Source organism: Sesamum indicum, linkage group LG8, assembly GCF_026168435.1.
Source record: "Sesamum indicum cultivar Baizhima isolate 11 linkage group LG8, ASM2616843v1, whole genome shotgun sequence".
Lineage (NCBI taxonomy): Eukaryota > Viridiplantae > Streptophyta > Magnoliopsida > Lamiales > Pedaliaceae > Sesamum > Sesamum indicum.
The window spans coordinates 27,080,719-27,096,357 of record NC_142664.1 but is presented as its reverse complement, the minus strand read 5'-3'; the positions used below and the strand labels follow the sequence as shown (position 1 = coordinate 27,096,357).

The following is a 15,639-nucleotide window of genomic DNA, read 5'->3' as shown; positions in this document are numbered from 1 at the left end:
TGCCAGAGTGTGATAGAATCAGTGCATTTTTACACTCTCTCCTTTCCAGTTAATCTCTTTTTGGGCAAAGTTTGATTTGTCTTGTGGGGTTCAATTGATGCTCACACCATTCAATTCTAAACACTTCACGCTAAACTTAGCTAATATTGTATGCATATGATGTTCCAGTTCCTTTTAACCACTTTTGAAATGAAATGCTTGATGTTCCCAGATTTTTTTGGATAGAAGGTAACCCGTAGGGATCTTACATGCAAACAACCGTTGGACAAGAGTAAGTGCTGTGCGGATGTATTGGCCACGAACAGCTAAATCCAACCACTTCCGTACTCCTACTTTGGTCATTGGATGGATTCTTTCCTGTCCTTTTAATTTCGTCACCCAGAAAAGAAGGTTAAAGTTTGATGCATGTGGGATTTCAGTTGCATGACATAATTAAATGCATACATCGTTAAAGACCAACTGGATGAGAATTCGATCGCAGCCCTGAAACAATTCAAGTCCTGTTAGCTTGAAAAACATGATGAACAATCATTGAATGTGTCAGTCAAGTTTAGTTAATTGATGAAGGTAAGATATATGATCAAAAGGTTATAAGTTGAATCTCAACAATGTTTGTGTATTGATCTATCTTATTTAGTAATAGTCTATTGTAATATAATTGTAATTTATTAAAAAAAGAATAACACTATAGAGTGTAATTTCGATACAATCCACACCAAAATAAGAGAACATCAACTTCCTCACATAATTATTATAGTTTACTAGAAATTCAAGCCACGCGTCATCGAAACCAAAAATACTAACACCACGATTTAAGACATGCATGCATGGCTCTGATCAAGCGCGAGTAAAGTCAGCTGGAGGAGTTAATTTTCCGCATACATTAAGCACCAGGCTGAGAGTCGCCTGATTGTTCAGATTAATGCCGAGAGCGTTTCCCGTAATGGCGGTACTAAGGCACACCGCCGCCTCCACAACCGGCAGCAAGCTGGTCGAAGGGTTTCCCACCACCAGTCCCATTGATCCACTAAGTAGTGATAGGGGATGGTGTAATAATAAAAGGATAAAGTTGGTAAATACCTATACAAATAGAGGATGGTGTAATTAACCTTTACTTGCACGTGTGTATCAAAATTTTGTCTACGAAATTTAGTGTAGTTGATGAAGTTAAAGTCCAAGCAATATGTAGTAGTTATTAATCTTAATAAATTATATATAATGATTATTAATTGAAATTTGTAATATAAATAAAAAAAATTAAAATTAAAATTTTAAATTTACAATTGAAAATTACACGACGACCAACACAAGCAAACAACCCATTGAATTATAAAGAATTGGAACAGTAATATTCAATAATATGTCATGAATTAACTATTTTCTATTAGTTTCACATATTTACATTAATGGCATGTCAAGGTCCAATCACAATTATATCCCGAGGTCTAACTTTTATAAAATTATTGTAAAAATTGACAATAATGTTTCTGTACACGCAAATTTAAAGAACACCTCTACACTCAATTAAACATATATATTATAAGCTATTTTATAGATACACATAAAATTAAAATAAATAAATATAAAAATACTTTTGGCATTTGTAGGAGGATGGATTAATTATATTTCTCTCGATAAAAAAAATAAAGAAGTGATAGAATTTGAAATTAATACAATTATAAGGGTCCATTCTGCTAACTGGCCCAACATCCCTTGAATTTTTTAGTTTGTGATTAATGAAATATTACTAAAAAAAAAGTCCTCTTATTATCCATTGTATCAGATATATTCCAATCTGTTCACTCGGGGCGGAATGAATGCAGTAACCGTTTTTTTTTTAAATAAAAAATATTAGTTTTATTTAACAAAATAAAATAATTAAAATTATCTAAAAACGACCGTTATAATTTTGTGTGATGAGCATTAATATACATTAATTAGCAAGATTATCTTAAAACGACCGTTCAGCATTTATACACACTAATTAGCAAGATTATCCTAAAAACGATCGTTGTAATCTTGAATATTTAGCAAGATTTCAAATCACTGCAAAACCCCCCATTGAAGCCATCGCCACAACACTAATTTTCAAATCGCTGCAAGAACCCCGTTTTCAAGTTCATACACACTGATTAGTAAGATTATTCTAAAAACGACCGTTGTAATCTTGAATATTTAGCAAGATTTCAAATCACTGCAAAACCAGCCATTGAAGTCACCGCCACAACACTAATTTTCAAATTACTACAAGAACCCCATTGAATTTCATACACACTAATTAGCAAGATTATCCTAAAAATGACCGTTGTAATCTTGAATATTTAGCAAGATTTCAAATCACTGCAAAACCCCCCATTGAAGCCACCGCCACAATACTAATTTTCAAATCACTACAAGAACCCCATTGAATTTCATACACACTGATTAGCAAGATTATCCTAAAAATGACCGTTGTAATATTGAATATTTAGCAAGATTTCAAATCACTGCAAAACCCCCCATTGAAACCACGCCCACAACACTAATTTTCAAATCACTGCAAGAACCTCGTTGAAGTTTATACACACTGATTAGCAAGATTATCCTAGCTCTCTTCTCTAACGTTTCCCCCCTTTCTAATTTGTCAGTGGGCAGGTGATACTCAGAATTAGTTATTGTGATTACAACAAAATAGTGCTACAGAGCACCATTTGTGAGTGAAATACTATATTGTGCCACGTTGTTTTTGCGTGTATATAATAAATATTTTTTTATTTTTTAAAATATATTATAAATAAGAATAAAGTATATAATCAGCAATTCACATTTACAAAAAATAGAAATAAAAAAAAAGAAAATAAACTTAAAGTATTATCGACATAATTAAAAAAATTCACCCATATTAAATTTTTTGTGTCTATGATATTCTTAAATGAGTTTTATTTCATTTATTTATTTATTTTAAATTAATGTATTAGTTTATATATATTTTAAAATATAAAAATATTTATTATATGTAGGTAAGAGCACCTGTCATGATAAAAATTGAAACACATCAAGTGTATTAATAGGAGAAATGAAAGGATGATGGGAGGATTTTCTTTCTAATAAAAATGGTTAAGAAAACAGAGCACAGCACAGCAAAGCAAAAACTAGAACTAGAAGCCGCCATTATTGCCTTTCTGCCCCACACCCACCCAGCATTCTTACGCCAAACGCGCTTTTTTGCTTCTGCTTTCAAATTTTCATTCTTCTTTCTTGTTCTCCAGCAGATCTCTTCACTTGATCAATATTCCATTCTTTTCTTCTCCCAAATTCTTCCCTGATAAGGTGAGTGAGTTACGCATGTTGCTTTTTGGTTTCGTTTTTGCTCTTCCAGATTAGTTCGAGCTCGTGATTTCTTAACTTTGTAGTGATTATATAGTTTAAGTATGTCTCATGTTCACGAGCCCACTTCAAATTGCGGCGTTTCTTGAGTTGTGATATATTATTGGCGATTTTTAACTAGTTTCAACTTCATTTCCTCATTTTATCAAACTGCTTGTGATCAGCAGTTGTTTGTTGTGTTTTCTTCAGTGTACGGTGCGGAAATAGATGCCCTTCTGTTGGGGGTTAGGGCTTTTATGAGTGTTCGATCAACTTGAGGCAAATAGTTGTTCCGTGCCTGGTAGCCGAAGTTACTTCAATCTGAACTGAATTCTAGTATTTTAGTTTGATAGTTTTTATATTTTAGTATTTGTTAGAAAGAGCTGCTTGCTGTTTTCCATACACTCCCCCTTTATGTCTCAAGTAGTTCTTGTGAATATTTGATGTATTCTTTACTTCACAGGTCAAGCTAAAGGTTTGTTCTCTGGGCCGCCAATGGGGCCACTTTTCTACATACTTATAGCATTGCCTTGTACAATTGGGGCAATGACATTGGCGATTCTTCATATTTACAAACATCTATTGAATTATACTGAGCCGACATATCAGAGATACATTGTCCGAATTATCTTCATGGTTCCTGTGAGTATTTTGATACTCGGCCTTTGGACTTGTTTGGTCATATGCTTACTGTTTTACACAATTGAAGCTTTTTAGGATTTGTTATTCACAGTTGAAATATTTTCTCACTGATGTGGTGATCATGTGCTTAATTTGGTTTAGTAAACCTTTGCCTGTTTTCTGTATATTTACTCGTTTACTATTTATTTTTTTTGTGCTTCTGTTCTATAAAGAATCTCATGTCTGATGTTTGTGAGGAAATAGAGAAAGTCAAAATTTGGCCTTTTTTTCTTTTTTCCAAATTTTTAGTTATTAAAAATGTAAAACCTTTAAAAAGTGAAATTGTTACAAACAATTGAAAACTTTCCATTTGAAAAAAAAATACCACATGCTAATTAGTAATGAATAAATTTATAGTACCACCTATTTGGTGTCTTCCCATACATGGTGACTAATATCTGGTAAAAAGAAGTTCTATTTTGTTGTTCTTATTCAATTTAAACAAGAGGACAAAAAAGCTATTTATATGAAAAATACGACTACTTTATAGTAAGAGACAAACATCTTGGGATAGATGAAATAGAAACCCAAACACCCTCTGTGAGATAGGGAGGAGTACTACTTTTTTCTTTTCTTTCTTTTGTTGTTGTTGGGGGGGGGGGGGGAGCGCGGGGGCTTCCCCCAAGATTTTTAATTATCTCTTATATATATAAATTTAGTTTTTTGTATATATTGACCCCTCCAATTGTTGTAGTTGCTCCATAAAACTGAGCTAATCTGAGCCCAAAGTAGCAAAATTCATTATGTAAATGTAACAAGGACACTGGCCGTGCTAGTATTTACAGATAATACCAAAATGGTCATAACCCTAAGTCATTGTAAAGAAAAGATGTAACATGCGAATCAAAGGCATCATCGGTACTTGATTAAAGGAATAAGGGAAATTGGCTGTTTAATTCTTTTAAAATAGAATTGTTCCTATCTGTAGATTTTTATGAATGTAAGGAAGTAGTACTTCTCTTTTATGCTTTCCTGAACTTGTATGAATATCTTTTAGCTTATTTAATAAATGGGTAGGGTCTGAGCCAAACCGTAGCCTAGGCATAAACGACTTTACTAAAAAACAATTTCCATCATTGTGATAAACAATTGTATAATGTATCCTAATTTTTGGTCAAATCATCCCAAATACTGATCGCATATTTCCATAAGTTAATGACAACAACAAACAAAAACAATTGAAATATTAATTGTGAGTTTTCCTTGTTTTGCATGCATTACCACAGTCTACTTGGAACATGTTCTGATCATCTTGAAATTGGTTTCCTGATAGGTTTATGCGTTGACGTCTTTCCTGTCCCTGGTCCTAAATAAAAGTGCAATTTACTTCAATTCAATCAGAGAAGTGTAAGTATGTTCATGATATTTCCTTTCTCTTATAACAATGTAGAGTAATAATTAGAAGAACTCTGTAGTTCCCATTTTTTCGGTCATATGGCTGTTTCATTTTTATGTGAACTATCTTGTTTCCTTTTCAGGTCATGTCGGAGAATTCTATCTAGTAATGTGAACGCTCCAAAATTGTGCTAAATGGTTCTAAAGTTGCACATAAAACTATGGTCAAGATTGAATGATGTTTATTTTGTTATGGACAGAAATAAAGCAGATCATGTCACACACACACACTCACCCCAAAAAGGAAAAGAGCCATGCTTGCTTTGGAGTGGTTAATTTTTTTTACTCCGTATCAACTTAGGCAAATATGCTGCTGCTTTATCATGACAAACAAGAATTTGATTCTTTCATGTCATCCACTTAATCAAACAATGGCGCTTGGCGTACCAGATATTTGATGAGATTGATAAAGTTGGTGTGTGATTAACATTAAGATTGTTGGTCAAATTTGGCAGTCATTGTATCAATTTCAAGAACATGTATTACTAGTATAGGGCCATAATTTAGGAATTTAATCATTTAAATTAATTTCTGTACTGGATACAGTCCAAGTGAACAATTTCCTAAGCTACTTCTTAGTGTACCTGCAGCCTGCTTGCGTCCATCTTTCTTTTTGACAAAGTTCTCCTTAAATGGAGTTATTCGCCTCTCTGTTAGAGTCAATACATTCAATTGTTTCTCTCCTCTTCTTCGTCACCCTTCAAGAATTAATCTGACCTACATGATAAAAAATTGATTGTTTGGTGTTTCATGCTTTTTAAGGGACACGTGTTTTAGTGTATATTTTATGTCATGTTTTGATACAATTTTGACAATGGGAAAAAATAAATGAATAACTTTTTATGCACGACCTCCATGGTGATGCTGCTTATTCTTGGAAGCCGTGCTCGTTTTTATTGCATGTGAAGAATGTAAGAGTAAGTTCATTGTGGAAACTTGGGTGCATTGGTGGTCTAGGATCCAATACATCTTGGATTCCAACATATTGCATCAAAGCTTAGGCCCACACCTCTTGCTTGCTGTTTTTTATGCATTTGCTGCATTTTCCTGTTGCTATCTTTCCATGAAATTGATCTTCAATTGCTTTGATTGATTCGCCTATGAGTTTAGCTATTGCGGTTCATTTCTTTTGCTTCAAGACTGTGTGGTTCTAATGAATTGTCTTTGCAGATATGAAGCTTGGGTCATTTATAATTTCCTATCGCTGTGCTTAGCATGGGTAGGTGGTCCAGGAGCTGTTGTGCTAAGTCTGTCTGGCAAAGTTCTAAAGCCAAATTGGTGTTTAATGACATGCTGCTTCCCCCCTATTCCATTGGATGGGTGAGTAACACGATCTTGAAGCTACCATTCGTTTTAGAGTATTGCTCTCAATTTTCTTGTGGTACTTGTGGAAATTTTGAATAGTTTAATTGATGGATGGTTATTGAGAATGTGATTATTCTATATCATTCCAGGGTGTAACAGTACTTGATGACCTTCTGAATTATCATGTTGATCTCTTTTGTGTAAGTAGTTGAGGAGTTTGTGTTGTTTGGCCTTTGTTCCTTTAATCACTTTTGGGATTAAGTTTCATTCGGACCACGTTTTTATAAAAGCTACAAATTATAACTATTAATCCTACTGCAGTTATTTTTTATCTAATTACAGATTATGGCCACAAATTAACTTCTTAAATTTCTTCGTTATTTTTAAGAATGAGGTTAGTTTTGGAGATTAGTTGCATTCTGCACTGCATAATCAATTATGAAATTGTGAATCCAAATGTCATAATCACTATTTTTAAAATCAATTATTCCAAGCTCGATTATGTCATACTCAATTATGTCTAAATTGGGCCTAAGTGCCATAATGTATCATTAGGATTTTTCGCCATCTATGAACCACTATGGATAAATTGGCTGGTAATTGATTGCTAATAAGCTTCCATTGCGTTTTGTTTAGTTTATTATTGAAAGCATCCATAATGGTTTTGCATTAGATATTCCCTTTAAGTTTTCACATGATGTTCCACCTCCTAAAGTTTGCTTATTTTTATTGATCCATGTAGGCGCTTTATACGAAGGTGCAAACAAGGGTGTTTGCAATTTGTGATCCTCAAGCCCATTCTAGTTGCAGTTACCTTTATATTATATGCAAAAGGGAAGTATGAAGATGGGAATTTCAACCCAAGGCAATCATATCTCTACATCACTATTATCTATACGATCTCATACTCTATGGCACTCTATGCCTTGGCCTTGTTTTACGTGGCTTGCAGAGATTTGCTTCAGCCATTCAATCCAGTGCCCAAGTTTATCATAATCAAGTCTGTAGTATTTCTTACGTACTGGCAGGTATGAAGCTTGAGAATTTCACTATACGTAAATGAGTGATATTGAAAGTTTACTTTCTTTCACTGGAATCGTGAAGTATTGTTGCTAAATATTCATGATAACTTTCATCTGCCAACTTTGGACATAGAAGATGTTCTCCTTCGTCCTCTGAGCCTTGCCACTGTTATAGTTATTTCTTGAATTTGACCACTATCTGCTCAGTGGATTGTTGAGGCTAGAATTTCTGTCTTCCATTGCTTACTAACTTAGTCGCTAAGGGTGTAATGCCACTATTTTCGAGTTGTCAACAACTCAACATCTTGGGAATGATTTGATTCTTGTTATTTTACTGTAACATGTTACAAGTATCTTAAGTAAGAGGTAGCATCTGGGTATGATGATACCTTCCCTAACATAGTTGTCAAGCAGATAAAACTGCATTGGCCTTTCAGTTCCTAGTTTTAGACTGCCTTCTAGTTTATTTTGTTATTATCTCTGTCTCTCTTGTATATCATTTAGACTTGCATGCCACTTGTTTGCCATTATTAATTATCCTTGCAGAACTCAGCAAGTGAACAGTGTAATGCTATTGATCTAAGAAATCTGATGGCCACTAATAATGAGATGAGCTGTTGAAATGAATTCATGGCTGGATCATATTGCTTTGAGACTTGGGGACATCCTTTGTTTGATATAAGCCTGTGGTTGATGACCAAATTTATGTTCAGGCTTCTTAACAATTGTGGTTTTTGCTTGAATTTTGTTATCTTGCAGTTAATACAAGTAGCAGATCATGACTTTTGTCTGGCTTATGTTAAGTTTAATATCTGCCTTGTGGTTGATGACTAAATTTATATGCTGAGAATCTTGGCTAAGTTTTAAGAATAATTCGCTTGCAGGGCGTTTTAGTTTTTCTTGCGGCAAAGTCTGGCTTAATAAAAGATACAGAGGAAGCTGCAGAATTTCAAAATTTCATAATTTGTGTTGAGATGCTTATTGCTGCTCTCGGTCATCTATATGCTTTTCCCTACAAAGAGTATGCTGGTGCAAATATCGGTGTTAATCGTGGCTTTACTGCAAGCCTTGCACATGCTTTGAAATTAAATGACTTTTACCACGATACAGTACACCAGGTAAAGATCATACTTCAAAATATTTGATTACTCTTGATGAGGAGCTTCAACAGGTCCTGTTTATGTTTTTGGATTTAATGAATATGTTTACTAGCATAATGTTTGGATTTGTTTTCTGAGTGTTTTGTTGTATTTTGTGGAGATAGAGAGAGAAAAACAAAGATAAATAAGTGTGTATTAGAGATAGTATGTATGTTTGGATTTGTTTTTGAAGATAATTTAAAATAAGTATTGTATGTTTAATGTTGTGTTTTGGGAGACAAAAATTACTATTCATTGTCAAATCACTGTCAAATCATGTCTTTTTTATATATTTTTATGTATATGTATGTGTAATATATATGCATGTATTTATGCTAAAACAGTTTAAAACACCTAGATAAGGTGTTTCTGAATGATGGCAAACATTGGGTATGTTTTGACTCGTCCCGGAGATAACTTGAAAATGAAAACAAACATAGTGCTACTCTTTACTCGAGTCTCAAGTATGTTTTCTTGATATGGGTGTCTTCTCATTATCTGCATATTTAATATTTTTTTCATACAGTTTGCACCAACCTATCATGATTATGTGCTCTACAACCATGGCGAGGGTGATGATGGAACTAGAAAGTACAGGGCCCGTACTTTTGTTCCAACTGGCCCAGAAATGGATGCTGTCAGAAGAAACAAACATATGTTTGGGAGCAAATCCGACGACATGCAGTCATCCAGCCTATCATCTTCAGTTTGTGGTACTCCTCGAAATTCTGATGGGACAAAAGATACCGTGAAGACGGAGGCAATGAACTCCTCATTGCTCAGGGATGCATCAAACTCAGTCTCCCTGCCTTATGATCTTTCCCTCATTGACATAGACCTTTCTAGATATCCAACAAAAGTAGGTGCTGCTAATGAAGCTGGGACAAGATGACTTGCATAAAGTTGTAGAGAATCTGGGCATCTGTTGTGTTCCTTTTCTTGTCATATTTGGTAGTTCATGCTGTTACTGCAGCTGCTGAGACTAGGATTTGTACATGTAGGTAAAAATTTGTTCGACATTTTCCCATATTTACAGGAGCTTTAACCATAGTTACATGCCAGTTGTGGTGTAGACAAATATTTTTATTTCGGCATGCCACTGTACTGAACTTGAGGGCATTATTGTACATGAAATGAAATTCAGGGGTTTGATTTGTTTTATATTTGCGAGTCAATCTATTTTGTGTATGAGAAAAAAACTTTTATTCCCTTTTTTTATTTTATTCATCTGTAACATGTGTTTTCTGGTTCAAGCAGATTTTATACCATGGACTTCTATTCTTCTGCAGCACTGAAGTTCAAGAGGAATATGCACTGCTGGTATTTCAGATACTCTCAACATCTTTTGTAAGTTGCTTGTGTTTGATGGATCTTCTGAGGTTTGAGAGAAACTGATATGCACTACAGGGTAAGTCACTGGTATCTGTGCATCTCTTGTGCTTGTTTTGACTGCTATTGGTAGGAAGTTTTGATGGGATAAGGAGACTAAATTACTAAATGGCATGAATCCAACACTTCCTCTTGCCAGCAAGCTAAGAGGACTAGATAGCAGATAAACAAGGAAGAAGGTGCCTCATGAGTTGTTCTATGCTATAGAAACTATAGTAACTACGTCTTAAACTTCAGCTATACATTTAGAGGCATGGGTTTGTGGACATATGAGGGCAAGAATTCAGGGAAAATTCGAAAACCAAACATGATCTTAAAGAATGTCTGCTAGATTCTAGGCTTAGCGGTTGTTTAGATTTAAATTCTACTCGTGTCAAGAGATCCCTATTCCGAATGATAATCTTAGGCTAATTTCTTCGATGCTGGAGTATCTTCTACTTTGCAAGTAGTTTACTGATCAATAACAATATGTCTGATCTAAGAAATAATACAAACACAGAGACGAATTTATGTTGGTAGAATTCATACAAAGGTAGAAATCATATTGGGCGTAGCAACGCATGAATGCCTGTACTTTCTATTGAAGACTTTACTTAATGAAAATTTAAGAACTGGGGAGAAAAGCATTACAAAATTTCTTTGTATTATGTGGATATCCATGATTAGGACACGAACTTGTAAGGAATTTCTGTATGCTAAGACGGACCATTACATGCATCTGATGAATAATATCGGGCATAATTCTTGTTTTGTCTGCATAATCTTGCATTCTTAGTTTATAGCTGCTTGTGTAACTGTAAAGCTTCCAACTTTGATGTTGTACTGAGAAGCAACCTGTACAAGAAGAGGTGACTTGGTGATTGATCAATACATGCCTAGTTTAGGTTGCAAGTTACTTGCAATCATTTAATAATGATTAGGGAACTACATGTGCTGATCCTTAGTTTTATCATGAATGATCTTTTTAATGATGCTTGTATAATATCAAGTACTCTGTTCTACCAACCAACAGCAATTTATATCCCATAATCAGCCTTGGGGTCTGCATTTATTTACACTAATGATGTGAAATGAGGTTAGAGATAAGAATCGTCCAAGGTCTTGATTTGCTGGCATCTTCAAGCTTGCTTTTGCACTTAATCTCATCAGATAGAGAAAACTACAAAGCTTACAGTATAAGACAGCGCATGCATTCTGGATGTTTTGGTTGTATCTGTCTTGATTATCTGATCCTTTAGTACTTTAGTCTATCTTTAAGCTCCTACTTAAACTCATTTCTCAAGTTTTCCCACCTATCTTTCTTAAATATCTTCATCTGATTGCATTGTAGGAATGCTTCTTTTTTAAGTTGCATAATCGGATGGATAATTGTTGATACAAAGTGAAATGCTGATATCACCGTGTGTACACGTAAGTTGGAATAAAAGGAACTCTAGTATATTTTAGTAAATAATTCCAAGACGACATCAAGCTAAGTAAATTTTTGGATTAAAAAATTGAGGGAAAATGACCCTCTTCTTTTTCCCCCTCTTGAAAATTGCAAATATGAGTTGGGGTGATGTACCTAAAATAGAGATCATATATGCGGGGAAGAAAGCCCCCCCCCCCCCCCCCCCCCACAGGTCAAAAGCTGCTGATGTGATTGAATAGTCCCAAGTCCCAACCATAAAAGAAAATGTGAAATTAGACAACATAACTGCAAAGCAACCTACAAATACGATACTCTCGTGACTCTTTTTTAAAATTCTCATTTTACCCTTTCAAATTCACCCACATTGCACGTTCAGGTCACGTGACCTGTGACCATCATCTCTATACCACTCTTTTTTTTTTTGCCTTTTTAATTTGGAAAATATTTAACCCCGAATATATACATTGGTCATTAAAATTCAAAACACTTGTTTTGTTCTTTGTACGAGGCCCCATTACTAATTATGTTTTTATTAATGGTATGGAACTGTGAAAAATGAATCGTCAAACACCAAGTTGTGGCAGACCATCTAAAAATTACAATTGTTAACTTGATTGTTTCAAGGGTCCATTCTATTTTCACTAATTGCTATATAGAGTCCACATAATTTTGGGATTCAAATGTCTACAAGTGCGCAATATTAGTTTGAGCTAATCTTTTTATTACTATTGTAAGTTTCCGTTTCTGGAAGAATAATTATTATTGTGAATTTAAAATCATCTAATTACTAATGTCATTTTCATTTCCACATCTATATATAATACAACTGAAACATTAGAACTATTTATGATTCCTTATTCATTGATATTTTTAAAGACATAATTCTTCCATATCTTACACTGCGTATTACTAATTCTATCATAAATCTAAATATTTGAATATCCAAACGGTTAGGAAATCATGAAATTTCAGTCAAAATTCGTATAGGAAATTTGACCCAACATCTCCACATACTAAAACTTCTACTATAAGGTAAGGAATTAAAAGGAAACAAGAAAGGGAAAAAGTCCAAACCCCAAAAACCTTTCTGACCACATCCAAAAACGCTACTCAAGCGACGGCTATCCGTCGCTAAAGCAAAAAATAAATACAGGTGTGACTAATGTGAGTCCCCCTTCATAAAAGCCGCCAACGAAACCCTTTTATATACCCTTCCCACCTCCCACCAAAAGCCCCCACCCTCCTTCTCTTTCTCTCTCTAAAACTATACATATATACACGCATGCTGTACGTATAGGTGCAGCCATGGCACTCAGCTACACGAGCATGGGGCCGGCGTACCTTTTCAGAAGTGAGACCGGGTACACGGAGTTGGAGAAGAGGCAGCTGTTCTTGAGAAGCTACCAGTTCTCGAGGAAGCAGAGTGTGGCTGAGAGGATCAAGAAATCGTTCTTCAGAGTGAAAAAGGTGATGTGGGTTCGGTTCAGATCGGCCAGAAAGCTGAGGAAGATGCTGTGGTTGAAGCTCAAGAATGGCCTCTTTTTCACCACCAGGAGAAGAAGGTTGTTCCTGCGTCTGCATAACACTAGCTACGGTTTTTGCCACGGTTCTTCAAAGGGAAGTTCGTGGCAGTCTTCTTGTTTATGGTAGGATCGATGATTTCCTTTTTTTTCTTTTTTTCCATTTTTAAGTAAAACTGTTTGATTTGGGATTTCAGTGTAGTAACTTATTATATGTAAAACTTGGCTTAAAGTATGAGTTGTTTCTCGTGCTGGTCTTGTTTATACATTTGCGACGGATGTTTCTTGGGAAGATTTGTTTGTGTATAGGGTTTGAATGAATTTTTGGTGGTGGTGGTGCTGCTGCTGCTGATGATGATGATGGGAATTCCTGTAGTATAGCCATGTATATATGTTAGTTGCATTAATGGGGCTATTTTTTAGAGGTAGACTCTTGTCTGAAAAATCAGAATTTTAAGATTAATTTATACAGAATTGTTCATAAAATTAGAATAGTTATGGAGCATATATAAAATTTAAGTCCCATTTTCCTTGAATTTGTTATTAAATTGAACTGAAGTGTAATAATATTTGCAATGTAGTTATTTTGTCATAGCCCAAATCACAAAATAAATATGATGTATTATTTGTATTTAATATGTGATCAAAGCTTTCTGCATCAAAGTCATATATCATGCTATAATCGCTTGCTATTGAAAACACACAAAAAAAAAAAAAAAAACAATCGGGCTAAATATGAATTTCTTTTCATTTTTTTTTATTAATATAAACACATTCCATAAATTTTATTAACAAATTGACATTATTTATCGAACAGGAAAAAAAAAGTCACGAATATTAGGTATAATTTTTCAAACCATACGAAGTCTACGTATCATTACACCAAATCTCAGGAGACCCTTATTATTATTTAATGAGTAGTGCAAGAAATGCCATTTGTTTATTCTTGTAATGTATATACATGTTTGTATGGCTCATAAAACAATATGTTATTCAACCAAAAAATGTTGGTATGTTTACAAAAACATGAAAATCGTACAAGCATGTCCCTATCTGTATCATGAACTTGTAAGGGTTGGTTGCAGGGAATAATGATTAAAACGACTGCATTTATTTATAAATCATATAATTGTGTAAGTTACAGTGTGTGTGGTGTGGATTATTTTGCAGCAAGTTAACATGTGATGCATTAAATTGAGATTGGGAGATGCCAACTGCACCAACATCTCAGACTTTGAGGAATAATAATAAAATGCAACAGCAGTAGTGTACAAATCTTGGTCCTGTTCTTCTTCCACATTACATGCATAGATGCAGCCTCGACCGCCCGGTTCTTCTTCCCTTTATTTATAATTAATCTTATTAGTGGACAAAATACGCTCGATGCGATGCATGTATATAATATTATTATTTTTTAATTAATAAAAAAGAGAAAAGAAAATGAATAGCTTGCTAAAATTACTAAAAATGAGATCAAATGACTAACAAAGTGATTGTTTTATGTAAACATGAGTTATTCAAGGGCATTTTGGTCAAAATATATTGACGATAGAAATTGATTCTTTAAAGGTCGTCACACTTAATAAGCAATATAGATAGATATGTGAAATTCAAATTTCGGCCATTTTGGAATTATATATCGTCCCATGTGAATTATGTTATTTATTTACCTCTCCATGCATAAATAATGCCTCGCCTTTTTCTTTTTATTTTTATGTGTACTCAAAGAATAAGTTAACTTTTAAATACATGTTTGGACGTTGGCAAAATTTGAGATCACATAATCTCGAGGGTCTCTGACGTTGTTCCACAGTTCGAATTTTTTATGACAAATTAAAATCGACAGTTTCGATTACATTCAATACAATATTTCTTGAATATATACAAATAATTTGTATTTTATACCTGAAATATAATATTAATATTAGCATAGAAGATTTAAATTGAGCATTTAATGTATGTGGGAATTAGGAAAGTGGGTGTGTGTGTGTTTTGTGGTGCAGAAAGAAGCGGAATTGATGCGCTGTTTTCAAGTCTTAGAAATAGAACAGAACATTCCCAAGACACAAAAAATAATTAAAAAAAGATATATTGACATTGGGTTGTGCATAAAAACTCCATTATTCAAATCCAAAGCAGCCTCATATAATAAAAAGTCAGTGGGAATCCATTCCTCACTCATTACTTTTATTTTACACCTACACTTGCAACTCTTTGATCCCATCGTATTTGTCATGATTACAAATATTTTTTTTATTTAAAAAAATATTGATGATTATCTAACAAATACCTCATCAATAGGTTGTCATTATTGGATATTTATTAGACGATCGTTAATTTTAAGGTGTATTTATAATTTTTCAAACAACGATGAGTATTTGTAATTATAACAAATCTAAAAAAAATGCATTGTAAAAGACGAACCCAATCAC

At 33.9% G+C, this 15,639-nt stretch overlaps 2 protein-coding genes across 3 annotated transcripts; both read left to right on the top strand.

Annotated features, from left to right (window-relative positions):
• The first annotated feature begins 3,085 nt into the window (after nt 1-3,085).
• On the top strand, nt 3,086-10,048 carry LOC105169023 (uncharacterized). Of its 2 annotated transcripts, XM_088883911.1 has the most exons (8): nt 3,086-3,309; nt 3,556-3,646; nt 3,809-3,987; nt 5,300-5,373; nt 6,592-6,741; nt 7,469-7,754; nt 8,633-8,866; nt 9,414-10,048. In XM_088883911.1, exons 3-8 carry the CDS (start codon nt 3,841-3,843, stop codon nt 9,777-9,779), a joined length of 1,257 nt encoding a protein of 418 aa, XP_088740037.1. In that variant the 5' UTR covers nt 3,086-3,309; nt 3,556-3,646; nt 3,809-3,840; the 3' UTR covers nt 9,780-10,048. The 2 variants fall into 2 exon arrangements, with proteins under 2 accessions (XP_088740037.1, XP_011087583.3); XM_011089281.3 differs by lacking the exon at nt 3,556-3,646 and having other exon boundaries at nt 3,087-3,309.
• A 2,759-nt stretch (nt 10,049-12,807) lies between these two features.
• LOC105169022 (uncharacterized) lies at nt 12,808-13,574 on the top strand. The gene has a single exon (XM_020696254.2). The coding sequence runs from the start codon at nt 12,993-12,995 to the stop codon at nt 13,335-13,337; it is 345 nt and encodes a 114-aa protein (XP_020551913.1). The 5' UTR covers nt 12,808-12,992; the 3' UTR covers nt 13,338-13,574.
• Nucleotides 13,575-15,639: the final 2,065 nt, after the last annotated feature.